The following is a 20921-nucleotide window of genomic DNA, read 5'->3' on the forward strand; positions in this document are numbered from 1 at the left end:
ATTTTCATATTCATTTCTATGACGTCTGTGACATTTCCCTACTTACCTTTTTTAGGTGGCTTGGGTGGTACAACTGGACCAGGTTCTATGTTGTCATAAAAATTATTCATAGCTTTTGGATCAAAGTTACCTATAAAGAAAATAAAATCAGCAGGCATTTAGGACTCTTTTCCTGTTACTTGAATTTTTTGTTGAGGAAAATATGGAAACAAAACATGTAAAAAGGGGAACTGTTTTTCCAGGGTTTCAAAACTCATTATACTATCCTACGCTTCTCCCACTGAAATTGTTTTACCATTTTGAGAAAATACCCACGCAAACTACCACTTCAGTGTCTTTCTACAACGTATCACCTAAAGGAACATTTTTCTAACTATAAAGCTCATCTCTTTACACAGGATTAAGTATGTGGCGCACATAGGGAGGTAAATGAAGAAGAGAAATGAAAGGATGACTTAACTGTTTTCTCTGTTTGTTTTGATTTTAATGAACAAAACCATGAGAAAGCTCAAGTTTATGTCTTTCATATTAACCTTAAAATTTTATCCATTATAAATTCAAGTATGGAAGAAGCTAAACATAAATTTACAAAGATTAATCAAGTTGTTATGATATCAGCAGCTCAAGGATTCCTATCTTCAAGAAAAGGAGAATCTTAAATGTTGCCTACAGACTTATCGATACTAAAAGATGATATGCTGCCAATTTCAGAATAACAGAACAATCTCACCTCTCTCAAAATGTTCACTCCCTGATACAGTGTCTGTTTCAGCCCCCTCTCCTGACATGACTCCGGCAAGGTCAGTTTTGATCCAGTGCCAACTTTGGGTCCTACCTTCACATCTGTGAACCCATCATTGCAATCTGCCAGTTCTGCATAATTCCAGTTAAGCTTTGAAACTGTATACATGTTTATTTACAGAGGATGATATGTGGTACTGATAGTTCAAATATATTGGATCTCTTGACTTCTAGACCTAATTTTCTCCCCCCAACAAAAGTTTTCCTCACCAAAACCAACAATGAAGCTGCTTTTCATCAACTCACGCACTGATCTGTATCTAATCTAAATGCCCTGCCCCCCAAAATGTCTAGATTCCTTCTCTGGCTTAAAAATTTAGGCTGAAAACTCAGTATACAATTTTTCCACAGGATGGAGGAGTAGAATTTAGTATAAAATGGATCTATTTGGACCCCTTATGAAGGGAGATTTAGAACTGCTTAAGCACCAAAAAGAGCTCTTTGTTGCCCAACAGAGACCAAAAACACAGGTCTTCGTTTATAAAACCTCAATAACGAACAGTTTTCCTTGCAGGTACTATACACAAATGCTTTTAATCCATTTAGAGATGCTATTTTTAAATAATTTTCTTAAAATAATTCCTATGATGGCTCATGAAAGCCACAATGCTATTTCATTTATTAATTGGATCTTTTTATGCTTTAAGATGCTGCATATGTATTTCTTCAATTACTTAACTTACAGCTGATGATCTAATTTCTAGATCCCATAAGGTTTACTTAAAAATATCCTAACCAGGGCTTCCCTGGTGGCGCAGTGGTTGAGGGTCCGCCTGCCGATGCAGGGGACACGGGTTCGTGCCCCGGTTCGGGAAGATCCCGCATGCCGCGGAGCGGCTGGGCCCCTGAGCCATGGCCGCTGAGCCTGCGCGTCCGGAGCCTGTGCTCCGCAACGGGAGAGGCCACAGCAGTGAGAGGCCCACGTACCGCAAAAAAAAAAAAAAAAATATCCTAACCAAATGTTTCAGTGTTTCTTGTTTAGCTTCAAAGAACACATTAAGCAAAAAAATTGATGCAACCTCCTAATATGGTAGCAATAGTTTGTCTAACCCCCACACAGTAGTTCTTTCACTGCTTAAAGCTACTAGGCTGTAGAGTCCCCTAGGCTTCTGAAAATAACTTCAAGGGTACCCAACCAGATTGCTCAACTTTCACATGGAAATGTGCTTCTGGGTACCCAACCAGATTGCTCAACTTTCACATGGAAATGTGCTTCTGTCTATTGTTCACAGAGTTTCGTATCTTTTTGGTTCCCCCGCTTCTACTATATAATCTTGCCTTAAAATGGCAACGGGGTACTTTAAAATACAGTAGAAGCTCTCTTAGCTGCCATAATTAAGAACAGTAAGTGGCGGTGGGGGAGGGGTGGCTGACTAAAACGGAATTCTTAAATAAATAATAAAGTTGGCATGTAATTTTTCTTGTTATTATTTTTTTTGGCTGCATTGGGTCGGTTGCTACGTGCAAGCTTTTTTTCTAGTTGCGGCGAGCGGGGGCTACTCTTCCTTGCAGTGTGTGGGCTTCTCATCGTGGTGGCTTCTCTTGTTGTGGAGCACGGGCTCTAGGCACGGGCCTCAGTAGTTGTGGCTCGCAGTCTCTAGAGCGCAGGCTCAGTAGTTGTGGCGCACAGGCTTAGTTGCTCCGTGGCATGTGGGATCTTCCCGGACCAGGGCTCGAACCCGTGTCCCCTGCATTGGCAGGCGGATTCTTATCCACTGTGCCACCAGGGAAGCCCAGGCCAACTTTAACGTAACAAAACATATAAACACAGCAATATTTTAATGTTGGACCAAGACCTTTTCTTTACGTATCTGTTGACCAAACTTCTATATTGTCTTTCTTAAATTAACTACACCCATCATGATGATCTAAAGTGGGGGTGGGCAAACTTTTTCTGTAAAGGGCCAGATAATAAAAGTTTTAGGCTTTGTGGGCCTGTAATACAGTTGTAAGCCCTCAACTGCTGTTGAAACACAAAAGCAGCCCCAGACAATATGCAGACAAATGGGTCTGGGTATGTTCCACTAAAACTATTTACAGAAACAGAGAGCAGGCTAGTTTGCTGCACCCTGATGTGTAAATCCCTGTTTTGATTTTAGAATGGAGCAAAAAAGATACGTTAAGAACATTTAATTTGAGAATAGAATCCTCTTAGATTTTTGATTTTCCTCTAACCCTTTTCAGTTGTTTTCATCCGTATCTAATTCTTTTTTAAGTGTTTGCCTTTGAGTCTTTAAAAAGCAGTTGCCTATGGCTTTTATAGAAAGAGCAGCTTCTCCTGCATTCATGTCAGTTTTGAAAACATTATGCCTGTTACAATACTTCTGTAATTTAAACGGGTTTAAAAACAGGCACAACTGACTCTTGGTAAGCAGACAATTCAGCTGATGCGAGCAACAGCACGGAGACATGCCAGGATGCAGCCTCCTGGCTGTGTGTTTTACAGAGGAAAATGAAGAATATCTCTAACCTGGCGAGTAGGGTAAATCAAAGTCAATTAAAAGAGCTTCTACTGTAGTACGCTTCTATAAGAGAGCCAAAAAAAACCCCCAAAACAAAGTATCTAAGATAGAGTTGAATGTTTTCGTTTAACAGATAACATAAAAAACCGCATATGGAACTTATTTTTAAAGTGAGAAATCTGATGTTCTGATTTGGGATCCCTATTTTTACAGGTATCTTAGATGACTATCACATAATAGAAATCTACTAAGTTTTAGAATTAAACCCCAGCAATTTATAAAATATTCACAGTAAATGACTAAAAGAGGATAAATACAGAGTAACAACATAAAACAGTCTAAATGGTAAGAACTTAATGATGAAGTTGCCAAAGTAATACTATTTTTTGATCACCCAAATCTCATTTATGACCATGGAGTGAGGGATCTCTACCAGGACTGTGATCTTTTAAGAGAGGGTTTTTATCCATTATATCTGTAAAACCAAAATGATTGCTATTTAAGCAGCTTAAAACACCACACTATTACTTATGGTTTACCAAATAATCAAGTCTATACCTCTAGATTGAAGGAGGTCAACTTCTTTCAGTGTACAGTCAACATTTATCTGGAGTTGTCTGTTCATGCTTCTCAATCTTGTCATTTCCTCAGGCTAGTAAGAAAGGACCCAAAATAGCAATTGTGGGAAAGTCATTATCAAGCCCAACATTTAAGAACTGCTATTCACGTTAATCGTTCTGATTGGTTATTACCAAGAAAATGGCCCTAATCCATTAGAGGGCATGTTTAAGAAGTCCTGTATGTTTTTCAAGGAATAAAGTGGTGACATCAGTATGGCCACATATAAACAAAATCTGCATATAATGTGGCGGGGCTGTAATACTACACTATGTTCTCTCATACAAATACTACCATATTTTAATCACAAAGCATTGAGAATATTTTATTTCTATGTCTTCATGGTAAGGGAAACTAAGAATCAACCTTTTAAACAAGCAACGTCCACGATTTTAGTCTCATCAAGGCTGGTAAAAATTACAACAGTACTAATTTTAATTAATGCTTATTGATTGTCAGGCACTATGTTCACCAGAATTCTCTCATTCTTTCCTCAAAACAATCTTCCCAGGTAAGTACTGATATCACCCCCAATTTATACATGAGAAAGCTGAGGCACAAAGAAGTTATATAATTTCCCCAAGGTTATAAGAAACATAATTGATAAAGCCAGGATTTATATAGAGGTCTTCCATATAAACTTATACAGAAATCTTTTTGTCTTTTTTTCTAGATCAAAGGAAGCTATTAATCTAGTACATGAAAATTTCAGAAACAAATGGATTCCATTCTTCCTCCAACTCTGTTTCCTTCTGCCTTGACCTTTCCAGCCCAGCCTACTCCCTAGGTCTTTCAGGGGCATACATGAGACTCTGAAATGTGAAGAGAGCCCTATTTTTCAGTTAAATAAAGCTTTTTGGAAGCCGCTACTTCCCTCGAGATTTTGAATTTCCTTACTATTTACATATATGTACAGTAAAAAATAGAGTTTAGACTCCAGAGGCATGGGTACTGAATCTTTCAGCACAGCACAGCTATTAACCCAGTTACTCAGGTGATTTCAACTACATGAAGTAAAAGATAAATATCTGCTATGATAGGAAGACAATAAAATCCTATTCTGTTAAAAACATGTTGTTTTGCTAAAAACTAAATACAAAGGTGAAGAAAAATAAGCAAAATGGGTTATCTTAATTACCAAGAATGCAAGATATTATGTTGTTAGGACATATTATCAGAATAACTGGGAATGCCCATTAAATTAGCAGGTGTCAAAAGTTTTTTAAATGATATAACAGGCAGAATATAATACGAGCTACAATCCCTTAGAACGCTAGGGGAACAAAAAAGTCATTGAGACATATTTATTAGGGACTGCTTTTCTTTTCTCCTTCCTAGGGGCAAACCATGTGATGTTAACATGCAAAATGCTTACACCTTGTAATTAAGTATTAAAAGTTTAAAACATATCTGAGCATTTATATTAAAGACAAAGCACTTGGTCAAGGGTTTCAAAGAGTGATGCTGTCTTCCTAGGAATATGTGAAAGAACCTATTCTTTTCTTTGTAGAATCACTGGGAAAGTCAAGCACCTAAAGGAGCAAATCCTTCCTATGTATTTGCGGCGGGAAGGGTATGTTTCAGCCACAGCAGTCCTGAACAATGAAGCTCTGTAACTAAATATGGAAATATTATAATACACTTTATACTCAAGAGGCTACTATACATGTGCTTATAACAACAAAAAAGCTCTCGTCAACATGCTCATTTCCAAAGACAGTAGAACCACTGGAACTCACTAAAACTAAGAGTTTATCTGTAAGATTCCTATGTCCATCTTCATAGCTTCTGATTGAGGGGAAAAAAGCTGTTTCTGAAACATTACTACCATTTGTCCAAAAGTATACTGTATTTTCATGGGGGAGGGGGTTTCAAGATTCGTTGTGTGTAATTTAGACTTGTTTGTAAAGTACCAGGATGTTTTATATCTGACATTTCCAAGTAAAAAATTCTAAGCTTTTTTCCAAAAGGTGGCAGAAATACCTTGAGTCACCTGTTCCATCAGTTAAGAAGTTGTCTCAAAGAGACCAAGGTCAAAGACCACTAATGTTCTTTCATGGTTTGGCCCCAATTACGCATCTGGGATTGTGGGTTGGTCCAAAAACCCAATTAATCAGGACAAGATGAATGAAGGGGAAAAACTTGTGGCAGGGAGTAATTGGAAGCTCTCTGATTATTAAAATCTTATTTTTCCTTCAAGGTATAACTTAAATTTCCCCCTTCTCCAGGAAAGTGTCCCATCTTTGAACCCTACTAGCAAAAACTAACATTTCTATCTCAGAACTCTGAAAGTACTTAATATCACTACCATTTAGTTGGCCAGCACTTCTGATTTACTGTCTTACATTATCTTTCCCCTCTCTCTCTCTCTCTCTCTCTCTCTCTCTCTCTCTCTCTCTCTCTCTCTCTCTCTCTCACACACACACACACACACACACACACACACACGTACAGGTTCACAGACAGATATACGTGTGTCTTTTCACATACAGATGCTGTTAAGAGATGACATCTCCCACAGCATTTAATACAATGCTTTGCAAACAGGAGACTGAGAAAAATGATGGCCATTATGCATCCTTCACTTCTGCCCTCCTTGAAAAGGTTATTTCACTGCTCCTCTAATCATCTGCAACTGCACATATAGCTGGCCACAAACCTGCATTTCAGTTTCATGAGGCACACAGGTTTCTAACCAATTTTTTTTATACACTACTTGGTAAGAAATTAGTTTGAAACGTAAAGGAGGCAATATGTGCTTAGCAGCAAAAAAGTTAATTCTCTTGTATAATCCTACACGAGTGGGACAATGATAGTGATACCCATTTATTGAGCACCCACTTCATGCCAGGCAGTTTACATATACTGCCTCTTTATCTTGACAATAATATTAAAATCTAACTCTTATAATTCCCTTTTATAGATAGGGAAAATCAGATACAGAGAAGTTAGACAGAACCAGTGAGTAAGGAGTTATTCTGGCTCCAGAGCCTATGTAGGCACCCTTTCAACTACATCACGGGGCCATGAATGAGCCTCTATGAACAAAAAGGGAATTATGACTAAATGCTTTATTTCTTAATTAATTTCCTACATAATATATACCCTTATGTTAAACATGTTCCTAAAGTTAAAAGGAAATTTTTTCAAAATATTTCAGATTTGTGTTATGTATATATATACCTAAAGCAGATTTCTCCAGTATCTTGTAAACAACATTTATTTTGTAAGAATACTGTCTGTTGGGCATTGTATAAATTGTTGAATGTATATTATCTTAATTAATTCTAACAAAAATCCCATCAGATGGGTACTCCCCAGAAAACAAGCATAAAGGAAGTTGCTTATCCAAGGATATATGAGTGACCCAGAAGGAGCAGAAAGAAGTAGGATTCAAATTCACACCTGCATTGAGAGCCCAGATCTTAACCACCATGTATAACTGTTCTTCAGCCATGCATTCCTATTAGTCTTCTATTTTACTCTGGGCCTGGCAGTGGAAACACATGGGAATCACACACTCAAATTTCTCACCTCTCAGATATTATCACCCACATGAGCCACTAATCTCTGAAGCTGGGTGATGGCTACACAGGAGTTCACTATACTACTCTGCTTATTTAATGTATGTTTGAAATTCTCTGTAACAAAAAGTTAAAAATATAGCGTAGGGCAGCAGTTTGACTAACTTCCCTCTTTTTCTAAAGAAGTCTCATCAATAAAGGCTCTCGTGTAAAATCTGTTTTTTTTTTTTAAAGCACTGATCTATGCTACGTTAGACAATTCTCTACTTCCAACAACAACAAAGAAATCAATAGGGCTTTAGCAGGGATTATCATACAGCAAGAAGTTGCTAAACAAAGTTTATATGGTTATTTTAGAGAAATGACTTCTATGCTAAGAAAATTTGTTTATACTCTACAAGTACCTAAAGGACTCCAAAGTGCCCACCCACCACTGGTGGATTCCCATTTAGGTTATGTTCTTCAATATCTCCCCCAATCAGAGGATATAATTAAGATTTTGAGTGGGGAAAAAAATGAGGCACAGATGTGATCTACATTAGTATCATCTTTCAGTTAAAGATAGCTTTGTAATTTTCCATGTGTCTTAAGTAATTAAAACCCTTCCTTCTCACTTCTGATATTGACTATACTTAGGTATTTAGCCAATATTAGAAAAAATTTCATTACATTATTAAATATGCCTTTTTCTCAATAGTTAACTTCTCAGAAACTTCCATTGGTTCCCCATTACCAGCAGAATACAGTTCAAACACCTCCACTATTCCACCTACGCATATTAACCTGTTAAGACACCAGAAATCTCAGCTTGAGGGAACTGTAAAGACTCCTTAAAGTCTGTCTTGACTTCAAGCCTTCATTACCTCATGCTGTTTTTCCCTTCTAAAATGCCTTCCCCTTTCCTCTGTGCCTACATAGCAATACTGTACTGTTTAGTATTTTTAGGTTACGCTACAATACTGATTTTCATACAGTTATTAAAGGAAAAAGGTGAGTTCTAATAACCTTATGAAAATCAGATGAAAGCTATAGACCTGCTTCCCATATAAACACACATATGAAACTCTGCATATAATTTCAGGGACTCACGGATCTCCTTTGAAGCCACGAACTTCAGTTAAAAACTTCTCTATGAGGGCATAGCTGCAGACATCCTGTCTGCAAGAGGCCTGACATATACACTAACTTCTCTAAACTTGTGCACTCTGAGAAAGAGATTATCCTTTTAAAGAGATGGTAAGAACATGAGGAATAGCTCCATGAAAAAGTAGAGATTAAGCTGAGCCCTGAAGAACAGACAGCATTTATACACAGCTTCAGAAGACCACTCCAGCAGGAGCATAATGTGAGAGAGCAAAGTGTATTGAGTATACATGGATAAACTAGCTGATGTATGAGTTCTCTCATTAGCCATGAGCAGACACAGCACTTACCATACTGTATTACAGTTATCTACTGATGGGTCTATTTCTCCCACTAGCAGGTATACACACTAAGCTCCTAGCATAGGACCACATTCATAAACTGTAAAAAAAAATGCTTGTTGAACGAATGAATGTTGAAAGACGAAATGACAGGTTGGATCACAGAAAGCTTGTGATGTCACAGGATTTTAGGACACCTGTTTCAAATTTTTCGGAATTTTTAAAGAACTTTAGAACTCACAAATATTAACCAACATGTTAAAAATATATTACCGAATCTTTTCATGAGAGCAGTTCCTGTTAGGACCGCTGTTAATACTATTATCTTAGTTTCTACAATTATTTACACTAACTAAATTGCTCTGCTTTAAAATATTCTATAGCCAACACTTTCCCAAAATGCATATTCGTCTTGATCTAACTCATGTGCATTAATGTACTTAGAAAAATAACTTTTAAATGTTTGAAAAATATAGATACAGTATGCTTAAAAGAATAAATGAGTACATGAGAACAATGTATAAAATATTTGGTCAAGGTGTACTTTTCATTTCTATTTGGACAGAAAGCAATTTATAGTGAATAAGATGCTTTACCTTGATTATAACTGTCAGTATTTGAAAATAGTGATGAGTCTATGGAATTCACACGAGAAAAAAAAATAAAGCATCAAATTATTTTGATGAGAACAGAAGGCAGAAGTCCTTCGTCCATTGTTTAAAAAACAGAAACAAAACCAAAACCGTGCCAGGAACAGAACCTAAAAGAAAAACAAACAGCCTGGACAGCCAACATATCCACCTTCCTATCCATGCATCCTAATAGATCGTACTTACCGTTGGGATCGCAGTGGTGCAGCTGACCCTTCTGAGCCGTCTCTGCATCAGGTCATGCTCCATACTGTTAACTTCAGCCTTCAATTGCTCTAGCTCCTCTTTCTCAAGTTTCAACTGCTTTGCTAACCTCTCCATCCTTGCTCGCTGATGTAACAGCAAGGCTATAGCATTACAGATAAAGTCATTGCAGAAAGTAACATTGAACAAGTGACTGGGAAATTTCTATATGCATTGCTAATGTATGAAATACCTGTAAAGAAGCCTGTCATTCAACTTCAGGTGACATTTACTCTCATGTCTTTCTAATGCTATTCTGCCTTCAAATCTGCTTTAACTCTTGTTAACTTCTGCCAAAATGACACCATCTATACATTCCTCTTGTTCTATTGTCCTTCATTTCCCCAAGATTCTCTTTAACTATACCTGTGTGCGTTTTAAACACGCTCAAAACCAGGCATATTGAATTACAATCATAATTACTTCCCTTCTTATACACTGAAAGAATACTAAATTATCACATATCTTGGAACAAACTTTTAAAATACTCTATTCTCCTTATATTTACTTAGGTCCACTGTGAACTAATCCAATAATGTTCTTCATGACCAATCCCACTTCTCATAAATATATATTACTTATAAATATTACACCCTTCAGGCCATCCTCTTAGAAAATATTCAAATTTTTCACCTTGATAAACTTTAGTCCACCCTCTATGAATCTTTTTTTCCCACTCTGTAGTTTGTATTTTTGACAGTATTGATTTCACTTGTCTATATTTTTCTCCCAGTGAATGTTCTTCCTAAAAAAGAAGTCTTTTAGAGGTCACTATTATCATGCCTATATTTTAAAGCAAAGTCTGTAGATGATTCTGAAGCACTAACCCTACTCTTAATAGCAATGCTAGTACCCAATATTTAATAAATACTAAATATTTAATTAAAATTAAACAGCTAATATAAATTACTTTATTTTGAATAGGAGACTGCCACCTCACCACAAAGATTAAATTTCAAAAAAAGGGTAAAATTACCTTGTGTATAGGCATAGTCATCTGATCCAGAACTAGAACTTCTCTGATATTTATGGCTTCCCTTTTCTCCCCCAGAGCCCGGTATCACTGAAATGGGCTGAATAGGTTCTGGGGCTGCAGAACGTTCTTCTTGGTCCACTAAATTTAAAAGATTTTCAGTTGTTGCTCGGCCTACAGTAATTTTAAAAACTGTAGTTGGGTTTGGTATCATCCGAGGAGATGGTGATGGAGCGCAAGAAGGTCCAGTTGGCTGTGTATATGTAATATACACAGGATTAACACTAAATGGAGGTTTTGGTTGACTGGATATCCCTCTTGAAGGAGAACTTGAAGGTGGCGTGGTGGCTGTATACAATGAGTGCTGATTCCGTGGAGATGGCTGATTACTGATAGGTGAAGGACTCCTATTAATTGCTGTCCCAGATCTCTGAGAGGGTTCGACTGTAATTTCTATTTTCTTCATGGATCCTTTGGGTAAGCTAGATGGTGTATATGGGAGATAGGCTACTGAATGACTTCCCTGTTTCTGATAGCTAGGAGGTCCTTGTTGATATGGATGGGGTGGAGTAGTTGAAGGACTAGGTGGCATAAAGACATGGGAACTAGGGTGGCCCAACTGGGATGGTTGTACTTGATGCTGTGGAGAGCTGAAGGGTGAAGGACATTGAGAAGGTGGTGGTGAATGGTAAGCAGGTTGAGGGATCTGCTGTTGTTTGGGAGAATACTGAGAAGGTTGATAGTTCTGTTGGTGCGGATAAACAGGTAAAGGACGCTGGCTATAATGAGGCACTGGGCCCTGTGGTGAGGACTGCCATGGTGTACTCTGAGGAGTTTGTCTTCCTGATGAACTCTGAGATGTCTGTCTAATATAGATAGAACCAGGAGACCCATAAAGATTGCTTGGAATTTGTGGAAGAATTTGTAAAGCTCTTGGTACAGTCTGTCCAGAAGGGAGGTTCTGGGATACTGTAACAGTAATTGGATTTGTACTATACCGAGGTATGTGCATGTATGAAGGAGGTGGCGGTGGTGGTGGTGAAGGCCCTTGCATAGCAGATGGATTCATTCCTGTTTGAATGGAAGATGGCTGTTGAGGCGGCTGTGAAGGAGGAGTAGCTGCACTTCTGTTCTGTTCATTCATAAAAAATGGATTGTAGTTGGGAGTAGCAGCGACAACAGCTGGAGCTGAGTGGGGTTCCTGAACTAAACATATCAGCTGTTTGCCTGCTGCATGCTGTGGATCAATATGTCCATCACTTGAGCTATGTACCAGTGTTCGACCACCGTTAAGTTGCACTCCATCTCCTGGGTGGTAGCTACTAGGAGAATGAATACCCAGGTTAATATGCAAAAGGCGATTTCTATTCATCCTGTTGTCATCTGGACTGTGGTATTCCATATATAAGTATTTGCTACTCTCCTGGGAAAGCGCTCGGCAACAGGCTTCAAGATTGTTGTTGTTCTAGGGGGAAGAAATGGTAAAAATAACATTGGCAAAATGGACAAATCCTAATAGTGGGAAGTCAAGCTTTGCCACAGAATTATGTAAATATAATTGTCACAGAATGAGCAGAGAACAGTATTTTAAACACGAAAAGCTTTATGGTCATCGACCCTGAAAAGGAGATCCCAAACAACCCATATTATTTTACAGACGTTTAGCTCACATAACTAGTACTACCGCTACGGCTACTGCTACAGACATGTAAAGTACCTACTAATGAACATTGTGACTCAACCCCAACTTTTCTGACTCCAAATCCAGGACTCATCTTACACTTGTTGCATCTCAACAAATTAAAATGCTGGGCTAATCTTGGATTCACCACACTTGCTGTAATATATAAGTATAAGTAATATCCATCATTAATATTTAAATTGATAAACATGAAAATAACCATACATTAGTTTTCAAAAGGTAATGAAACCCCAAACAGAAAAAAGTTATAATAAAATTCCTAAAGACTCAAAACAACAAAAATTCTAAAGCAACCTTTACTTTTCATTTAACCAAAGTTAACCCTATCTAACTTCAACTGTCTGTTTCATTATGAAAGATTAAGTTAAAAAAAGATATCAATATAAAAACAAATCCGCTTTTTTTTTTTTTGCAGTACGCAGGCCTCTCTCGTTGTGGAGCACAGGCTCCGGATGCACAGGCTCAGCAGCCATGGCTCACGGGCCCAGCCGCTCCGCGGCATGTGGGATCCTCCTGGACCGGGGCACGAACCTGTGTCCCCTGCATCAGCAGGCGGACTCTCAACCACTGCGCCACCAGGGAAGCCCTCAAGTACTTTTTAAAATACTTTCTGAGCCAAGGAAAAAAGTAATTGTTGAAATATAAGAAAACAATTAAGTTTGGGCTTTTTCTTATCCTGCTTGAAACCATGCTGATCAACGGAAGGAAGATAGATATTAAGAGAGAAGACAGATATTGCTAGACACTAAGCAAATTTGGAGCCGAAGGATTCAAATTGATTGCCAACAAGACAATGTCACTGACAGATATCTGAAGGGGAAAAAAAAAGATTATTAGCTCCTTCAAGTTTTTTAATAAACCTATGGATTAAAAGGAGAACAAAAACTAGAGTTTTATTTGAAACCTAAGCAGTAACAGACACTTCACTATTTGACATTTTTATTAATTATCCTAAAATTTCATGTTTTCTACATTGAATTAGGTTGCCTAATTAGTACTGCCACAAAAAAGATACAAATTTAAATGATGCAAAGTTGGAGTTGTCAGCCTATTCAAATGTATGTCTACAGTGACAAGCTGAGTACATTTTCTCAGGAAGAAAAATTTAAAGCCACAAATACAAGATACTTAAGTAGTATCTTTACGGAAGTATTTAAAAAATACCACCACAATAGATTCAAATGTCATATCTGACCTGCTAAATGTCTTAAAAAGAAAAAAAAAAAGGATAAAAAATTTATCAAATGGTAAATATGAAGAATAAAGAAATAAAAATTGTTTAGCTGGATAAAGAGGTCAGCAGTTTTAAGAAGACATATGTGAACACTCATGAAAGGACTGAGCCAATAAAGCATCATACCCCTAAAAAGTGGTCCTAAACTGGGGGATGATAACCTAGAGAGAGGCTTTAATGCTTGTGTATTAAATGCAAACTACTGAACAGGGAGGGAGGGATAAATTAAGAGTTTGGGATAAAATAGATAAACAAGGACCTACTGTATAGCACAGGGAACTATACTGTATTCAAAATCTTGTAATAACCTATAATGGAAAAGAATCTGAAAAAGAATGGGCATATGTCTACATATAACTGAATCACTTTGCTGTACACCTGAAACTAACACAACATTGTAAATCAACTATACTTCAATTAAAAGGAAAAAAAGGCAAACTGCTGAGTCTTATATATTTTAATGCAAACAGAGAAACTTTCCAGAGCCAGCAGGTGGTAAGTGTCCATACTGATAAACAATATTAATCCCAAAGGAACAAAAAACAAAAAGACTTAGGACAATGTAAGTTATCAACAAATGTTCACTGAGTTGAATTTAAAGTTCCATTCTTTCAATTTAGTAAAACGAAGACAATAAGCCTTGGAAAAAATAAAGGGCTAAATAAAATTAAATTAAAAAAACAAGGTGGGGCCCTAGAATAAGTTAGGAAGGTAACTGCTAGGAAGTTGGTTTAAACTAGGAGGGTTTCACTCCAGTGGGAAGTACCTTTGCTCTACCAGAGACCAAAATGTGGCTAAAGAGTGGAAATTCAGACTGGAAATGTTATGTTAGAAAAAATAAAGACAAGCTATAACACAAAAATGAGACCTAGTAGAAGGGCTTGCAAACAAAGGAAGCACCTCTGTTACCACCACTGATCTGTGAGTCTCTATTTGCAATTAACCTCAACTATATATAGGTTTACATTATATCCTGAGCAGCTCACACTGTAAGGGAGAGCTTGCATATTATGCAGTAACATAGAGATTGAACTGATTGTGTAAGAAGTCCAGTGGGCAGAATAGAAATACTGCTCCCAAAAGTCAACCAACTAGGCAAATGCTGTAACCCAAAACACACTGCGATTCTGTGAAGGATGATGCAAAACTCAACAGGGGAAGTGTTAGGCCTATTTCTCTGTGGCCCCTTGAGTGGGAAGACACGTTCTATCAGAGATGAAAGATTTATTTCAATAGAAGACAACAAGACAAAAGTAATGTGATTAAACTAAAGAAAGTAACCTTCCACTTAAAATTAGATATTAGTTAAGCATTTACTAACTAGAAAAACAGTAAGAAAGGGAGGGAACTTTCTAAAAACTTTTTAAAATAGGCTAAAAAAGTATATAGTTTAAGAAGTTATAATGATAAATTTGACATTCAAAATTCAATTCTAAGGATTTGGGGACTGATGACACAACCCCCAAAACTTAAGAAGTGAAATGCATGAAGAATCTTTCTTTTTGCTACATGCCTTTATTCTTTTCTCTAAATCACTGGTTCTCAATGGGGGAGATTGTGCCTCCCATGGAACATGGAGATTTTGTCTCCCATCGAGACATTTTTGGTTGTCACAACTGCAGGAATACTAATGGCATTTAGTGGGTGGAAGCCAGGGATGCTACTAAACATCCTACAATGCACAAGGCAGACCCCTACAACAAACAATATATCCAGCCCAAAATGTCGACAGTGCCAAGGTTGAGAAATCCTGCTCTAAATGTTCCCCCAACATAAACAAGAAAACTTAACTAAGTTCTAGTCACTACAACACAAAGTCACCTCTAATAAGGAAAACTGTAACTTTAATATCACTATCATTGGTGGGTAATCTACCTGTAACATGCACTGAGACACCACACCCTCCGGAATCTCAGGGAAACGTTGTCGGAGGTCATGGAGAACCTGCATATCAAGCTGTGGACTGTTCTGCGCCATGCCAGAGCAAATGGTGTCAAGCTTCTCTTATGAAATGGATGCTAATCGGTCTTCCAATAGTAATGATCTTCCAATACTGCAGTCATTTTCTATTAAAAGAAATTAAAGTATGGTTAAATTTAATTACATATTTCACTTTATTCAAATAGAAACCATCAATACATTAAAATGAGCAATCTAAAATAAATATACCAAATTCTAAAGTTGGAAAATGGACAAATTCTACTTAGCCAAAGACTTTTCTGATGTAATATATAGCTAATCACTGGTTTAAAAACATCAACAACAGAATTCCCAAACCTTCAGTTCCATTTTAATGCTTCAGAAATGAAAAAAGCAGCAGCTAGATTAAACATACAGAGTATTATTATTTGGCAACCATATTTTTCTAAGTCCTGAGAAATCCTACTTATGTATAATCACTCATGTTTTCCTAAGGGCTATCACATCACTCCTCTAAAGCGGGATAATCATTTTGATGTCTGAAGTAATAAAATCAGGCAACAGGAATTGAGAATAACACCACAAACCACACATGTCCTGTATGCCTTACATTCTCCCTGTACTTTGAAGCCAAAAGGCTTGAATTTGAAGTCTGAGTAAAGCAAACCCAATGTCTAAATGAAACTACTGGGCAAACAAAAATGGAAATGCAGAATCCTTCGTTTTCAAAGATGATGCTGGTGGTCCATCAGTAGCCAGACTTGCCTAGCTAAGGTTTCACCCAGTTCTGGTGCAACTGGCACAGGTGCAAAGATGCCAGGATTTGGGGGCACAGTTGAGTAGAGGCAAGTGACCCCCAATCTCACTGGTATTAGTCAAGTTAAGCACCCATGTAAATAAAGGCAGCTAGTGAAGTAATAATGAAATCATAAATCAAGTGGCACCCTCAAGGATCAATTAACTGACCCATTTTTTAATCTATCGCTCCCATTTTTATAAGGGGAAAAATGTACAGTGTATACCATACAATCTCATAATATTTCTGCTGTATCACTCAAGAGATGGTAAAATATTTTTAAGACTGAGAAGTAAACACCTGCATCTTCATAAGATGCACGGAAATCATGATTTTAAGATGAAGTCTAAACCACACACAATAAGGGAGGGTCATCCCACACCAAATCCGTTTCTTGCAAACAGGCCCTGAAACTTTAAATAATACCATTACCTGGGGCAATGTACAGAACTACAGAGAATTTTTTTTTCCCCCTGATACGCGGGCCTCTCACTGTTGTGGCCTCTCCCGTTGCGGAGCACAGGCTCCGGATGCGCAGGCTCAGCGGCCATGGCTCACGGGCCCAGCCGCTCCACGGCATGTGGGATCCTCCCGGACCGGGGCACGAACCCGTGTCCCCTGCATCAGCAGGTGGACTCTCAACCACTGCGCCACCAGGGAAGCCCCGAGAATATTTTAAAACCTTAAAATGCTGCAGGAAAATACTGAATTACTTTTGCTGCTTTATAATTAAGTATATAATTAAAAAATAAATACCATGTAATCTCAAATTTGACTTTCATTATAAGCAGGGGATCTCATTTTGCATGCAATCTCTTGACTTTTCCTGGGCATCGAGCTCTCTCTTTTCTTCCTTCTAAGCCAAGACTGTCAAGAGTAATTACACTCTTTGTGTCTGTCTACAAGGTGGCAACAAAGCCCCTATGGATAAGACTCTGCCTAACCACAGGTATAAATAGCTATTAGGGACTGCTTTAACGACTTCCAACATCAACATGGAGGATATCTAGTGAGTCTAAAGAAAAATCAAAATATGGGAAAAGAATAAAGATAACTTCCAATATGCACATATATATAGGCTTTCTGGCCTCCGTATACAATTCTGCTCCCTGCAATGCATTCCTTAGTCTGCTCTAATCAGGCTCAAATCACTGTTCCACTGAAATCCTCTCTTCATCATCTCTCTGCTGCTAAATTCAGAGGATTTATCTTCTGGTTCCTATGCCCCTTGACCTTTGCAGCATCTGACACTACTGATCATTCCTTCCTTTTTTCAGCCTCTATGACATCACACTAGCCTGGTTTCTTCCCACCTCTCTTGTCACATTAACGCTTGCCTGGTTTGGGCCGTAATCCGCCTCCTCTTCTCATTCTACATCCTTGTGCCCAGTGATGATGTCCACTACTAAGGTTTCAAAAACATTTAAAGGCTGATGATTCCCAAATTGCTATTAAGCACCATGCATGCTCTCTCTTAAGATTCCAGACACATAGAGTCTACTGCCTACACACAGCACCATCTGGATAAACCCAAAGACATTAGTCAATATGTACAAAAAGGAACTCCTTACCACAATCCTTCCCCAAATGCTGTGTTCTCTCTATGAATGTTACAACTATTCACTCAGTTAACAAAACTAGAAACCAGAGTATGCTCCTTGACTTACCATTCTTGCACAACCAACTTAACAAGAATCTTAAATGGGTGATGGTGTACACCCTGGTTCTGCCATTTAGTGGCATCTAGGAAAGATACTCAACTTTTAAGCCTTTGAAGCTTCATATTTAAAATGGAAATAATTGTAGGGTTGTAGTAGAATTTAAAAGGCAAACAGTAGTAAGTCAGGAAGCATTAGTTACTATTATTCAGGGCATGTCTGAATATTGTTCTCATCAACATTATACCAGCAACTTCCTGCTGCTCTTCCCACCTCAGGTCTTGCCTTCCCCCACATCACAGCCAGAGTATCTGTTTTCTAATCTCAACCAAACAGAGCTATGTGTGATCCTGTGCATGGGTGTCCCACACTGCCTCCTCTCAGGGCATTAGTCCCTGATCATCCATCTGCCTGAGATACTTTTCTATCTTCCTCCCTCCCACTGCTTCTCTGAGCCATACTGATACCGTACATGTCAGTATTGGTGGCACCTCCTCTAAGAAGGCTTCCACTCACAGTCACCACCACCACCCCCAACTTAGTCCGGCTGCTGTAACTCTCCTCCACCTACTCTGGGCTAAAGGACCCTCCACTATGCTTCCACAGCAGGCTGTGCTTATCCTCACAGGAGCACCAAACACACTATACTGGAGCCACCTGTGTATCTGAAGGTCTCACATGTGGAACTGTAGCTCCACCTAGAATGTGTTATGCCAGAGAGTGGGGACATACTCAAAGAATGATGGGAGCTTGTTCCAAGGACCTGAAAGTCAGCTTGAAGAGGCTCCCACTGACCAAATCTGTGACAATTTGAGCACCAAAACCATTAAGGGCAGTAATGAATTATAGGCCTGTAGAAAAGCGGAACCCATGAGTCCTTAGCCCGATAATAAATAGTTAAATACACACACACACACACACACACACACACAAATAAAGGCGAAGGGAGGGCTTTTGCTTAGTGGAATCCAACTGGTAGATGTGTGCAGGAAGTGCTGGAGCTGGAAAAATCATCATTTTGCAGCCATCACAGTACAGACTACTTCAATAAAGAATCATCAATGGATGCTAAATCTAGGGGGAAATTTGGATGAAGTTAGGCTATATTAATGGTCTTAAAAGTGTCTCCTCAGAGAACTGCTTATTAGCTGCAAGGGAAAATTTAACTATATAGTGGATAAATCAAACAACATCTTGGATAATCAAAATTAACATCACCAATGAGGGACAGATGGACAGTGCACACCTCCAGATGTGATACTGTGAGAAGAATATATCACTTTATAATATTACAGTTAGGAATATGTAATCTGAAACTATTCATGAAAAAATAGACAAAACCAAAATGAGAAATGGTCTATTAAAAATAAAAAGCAGGGAGTGGGAAGGTGAAAATGTCATCTTAAAAAAATGCCAATGTCATAAAAGACAAAGGCTAGAAAAATCAAAGATTAAAGGAGAAATACTAGAACCATGACAACTGAATCTAATGACTGATCTCAGACTGGATCCTATACTAAATGGAGAAAATGTTATAAAAGAAATGAATGGATCAATTGACAAAATTGAAATGTGGATGGTACATTAGGAAAAGTATTCTACCAATGTTAAATTTATTGAATTTAATAAATTTACCGACTTGGTAATTGTGCTGTGGTTATATACGAGAATATCCCTATTTTTAGGAATTAGGCAATGAAGTATTTAGGAGTAAAGAGCAACTTTACTTTCAAATGGTCCAGGAAAAAAATCAAATATATGTATATACGTGCATATATACAAACATGCATGCACACACATGTGCATAGAGAGAGGGAGCAAGTTACAAAAGCACAAAGGGAAAGGACTTACAACAAGATGGCAGAGTAGGAAGGCCCTGAGCTCACCTCCTCTCATGGGCACACCAAAATTACAACTATTTACAGAGCAACTATTGATAAGAAAGTCAGGAATCTACCAGAAAAGATCTACAAGTAAAGATACAAAGAAAGGGGGCTTCCCTGGTGGCGCAGTGGTTGAGAATCTGCCTGCCAATGCAGGGGACACAGGTTCGAGCCCTGGTCCAAGAAGATCCCACATGCTATGGAGCAACTAGGCCCGCGAGCCACAACTACTGAGCCTGCGCGTCTGGAGCCTGTGCTCCGCAACAAGAGAGGCCACGATAGTGAGAGGCCCGCGCACCGTGATGAAGAGTGTCCACCACTTGCCACAACTAGAGAAAGCCCCCACACAGAAAGGAAGACCCAACACAGCAAGCAAGCAATAAATAAATAAATACATACATACATACATAAATAAATAAATAAAATTTTGGAAAAAAAGATACGAAGAAAGAACCACAATAAGATGAGTAGAAGAGGTAGAGTTGCAGTATACTCAAGACCCAAACCCCCAGGTGGGCAACCCACATACAGGAGGAGAATTACAACTGCAGAGGTTCTCCCCAAGGAGCAAGGGGTCTGAACTCCACATGGGGCTCCCCAGCCCTGGCATCCTGCACTGGGAAGACGAGCCACCAGAAAATTTGGCTTTGAAGGCCAGCAGAGCTTTCCTTCCAGAGAACCAAAGGCAGTGGGAAACAGAGACTCCACTCTTAAGGGCACACACAAGGTCTCACACATGCCAGAAACCAGGGCAGAAACAGTAATTTGAAAGGAGCCTGGGTCAGACCCACCTGCTGACCTTGAAGAGTCTCCCAGAGAGTCAGGAGGCAATTGGCACTCACCCTGAGGACAGAGACACTGGTGGCAGTCATTTTGGGGAGCTTGCTCTATCATATAGACACTGTTGTTGGCAAGCATCACTTTGGAATCCTCCATCTAGCTTATGAGCCTCAGGAGCCCACAGAGTCCCTGCCCACATGCCTGTAGGCACCAGTACTGGGATGCCTCAGGCCAAGCAACTAACCAGGTGGGG

At 38.6% G+C, this 20921-nt stretch overlaps 1 protein-coding gene across 3 annotated transcripts in view; it reads right to left on the reverse strand.

The window, feature by feature from the left end:
* The window catches only part of TAB3 (TGF-beta activated kinase 1 (MAP3K7) binding protein 3), a 104283-nt gene that overhangs the window by 10684 nt on the left and 72678 nt on the right, over positions 1-20921 (reverse strand). For all 3 annotated transcript variants that reach the window (XM_082610418.1, XM_082610416.1, XM_082610417.1), the window contains 5 exons: positions 15507-15697; positions 10699-12160; positions 9666-9826; positions 3822-3915; positions 47-130 (listed from right to left, as the gene is read on the reverse strand). In XM_082610418.1, coding sequence (XP_082466544.1) covers positions 47-130; positions 3822-3915; positions 9666-9826; positions 10699-12160; positions 15507-15608 — 1903 coding nt within the window. In that variant the 5' untranslated portion in view covers positions 15609-15697. The remainder of the gene's footprint in view (positions 1-46; positions 131-3821; positions 3916-9665; positions 9827-10698; positions 12161-15506; positions 15698-20921) is intronic.

This window comes from Mesoplodon mirus, assembly GCF_964341445.2.
Source record: "Mesoplodon mirus genome assembly, chromosome: X".
Taxonomy (NCBI): domain Eukaryota; kingdom Metazoa; phylum Chordata; class Mammalia; order Artiodactyla; family Ziphiidae; genus Mesoplodon; species Mesoplodon mirus.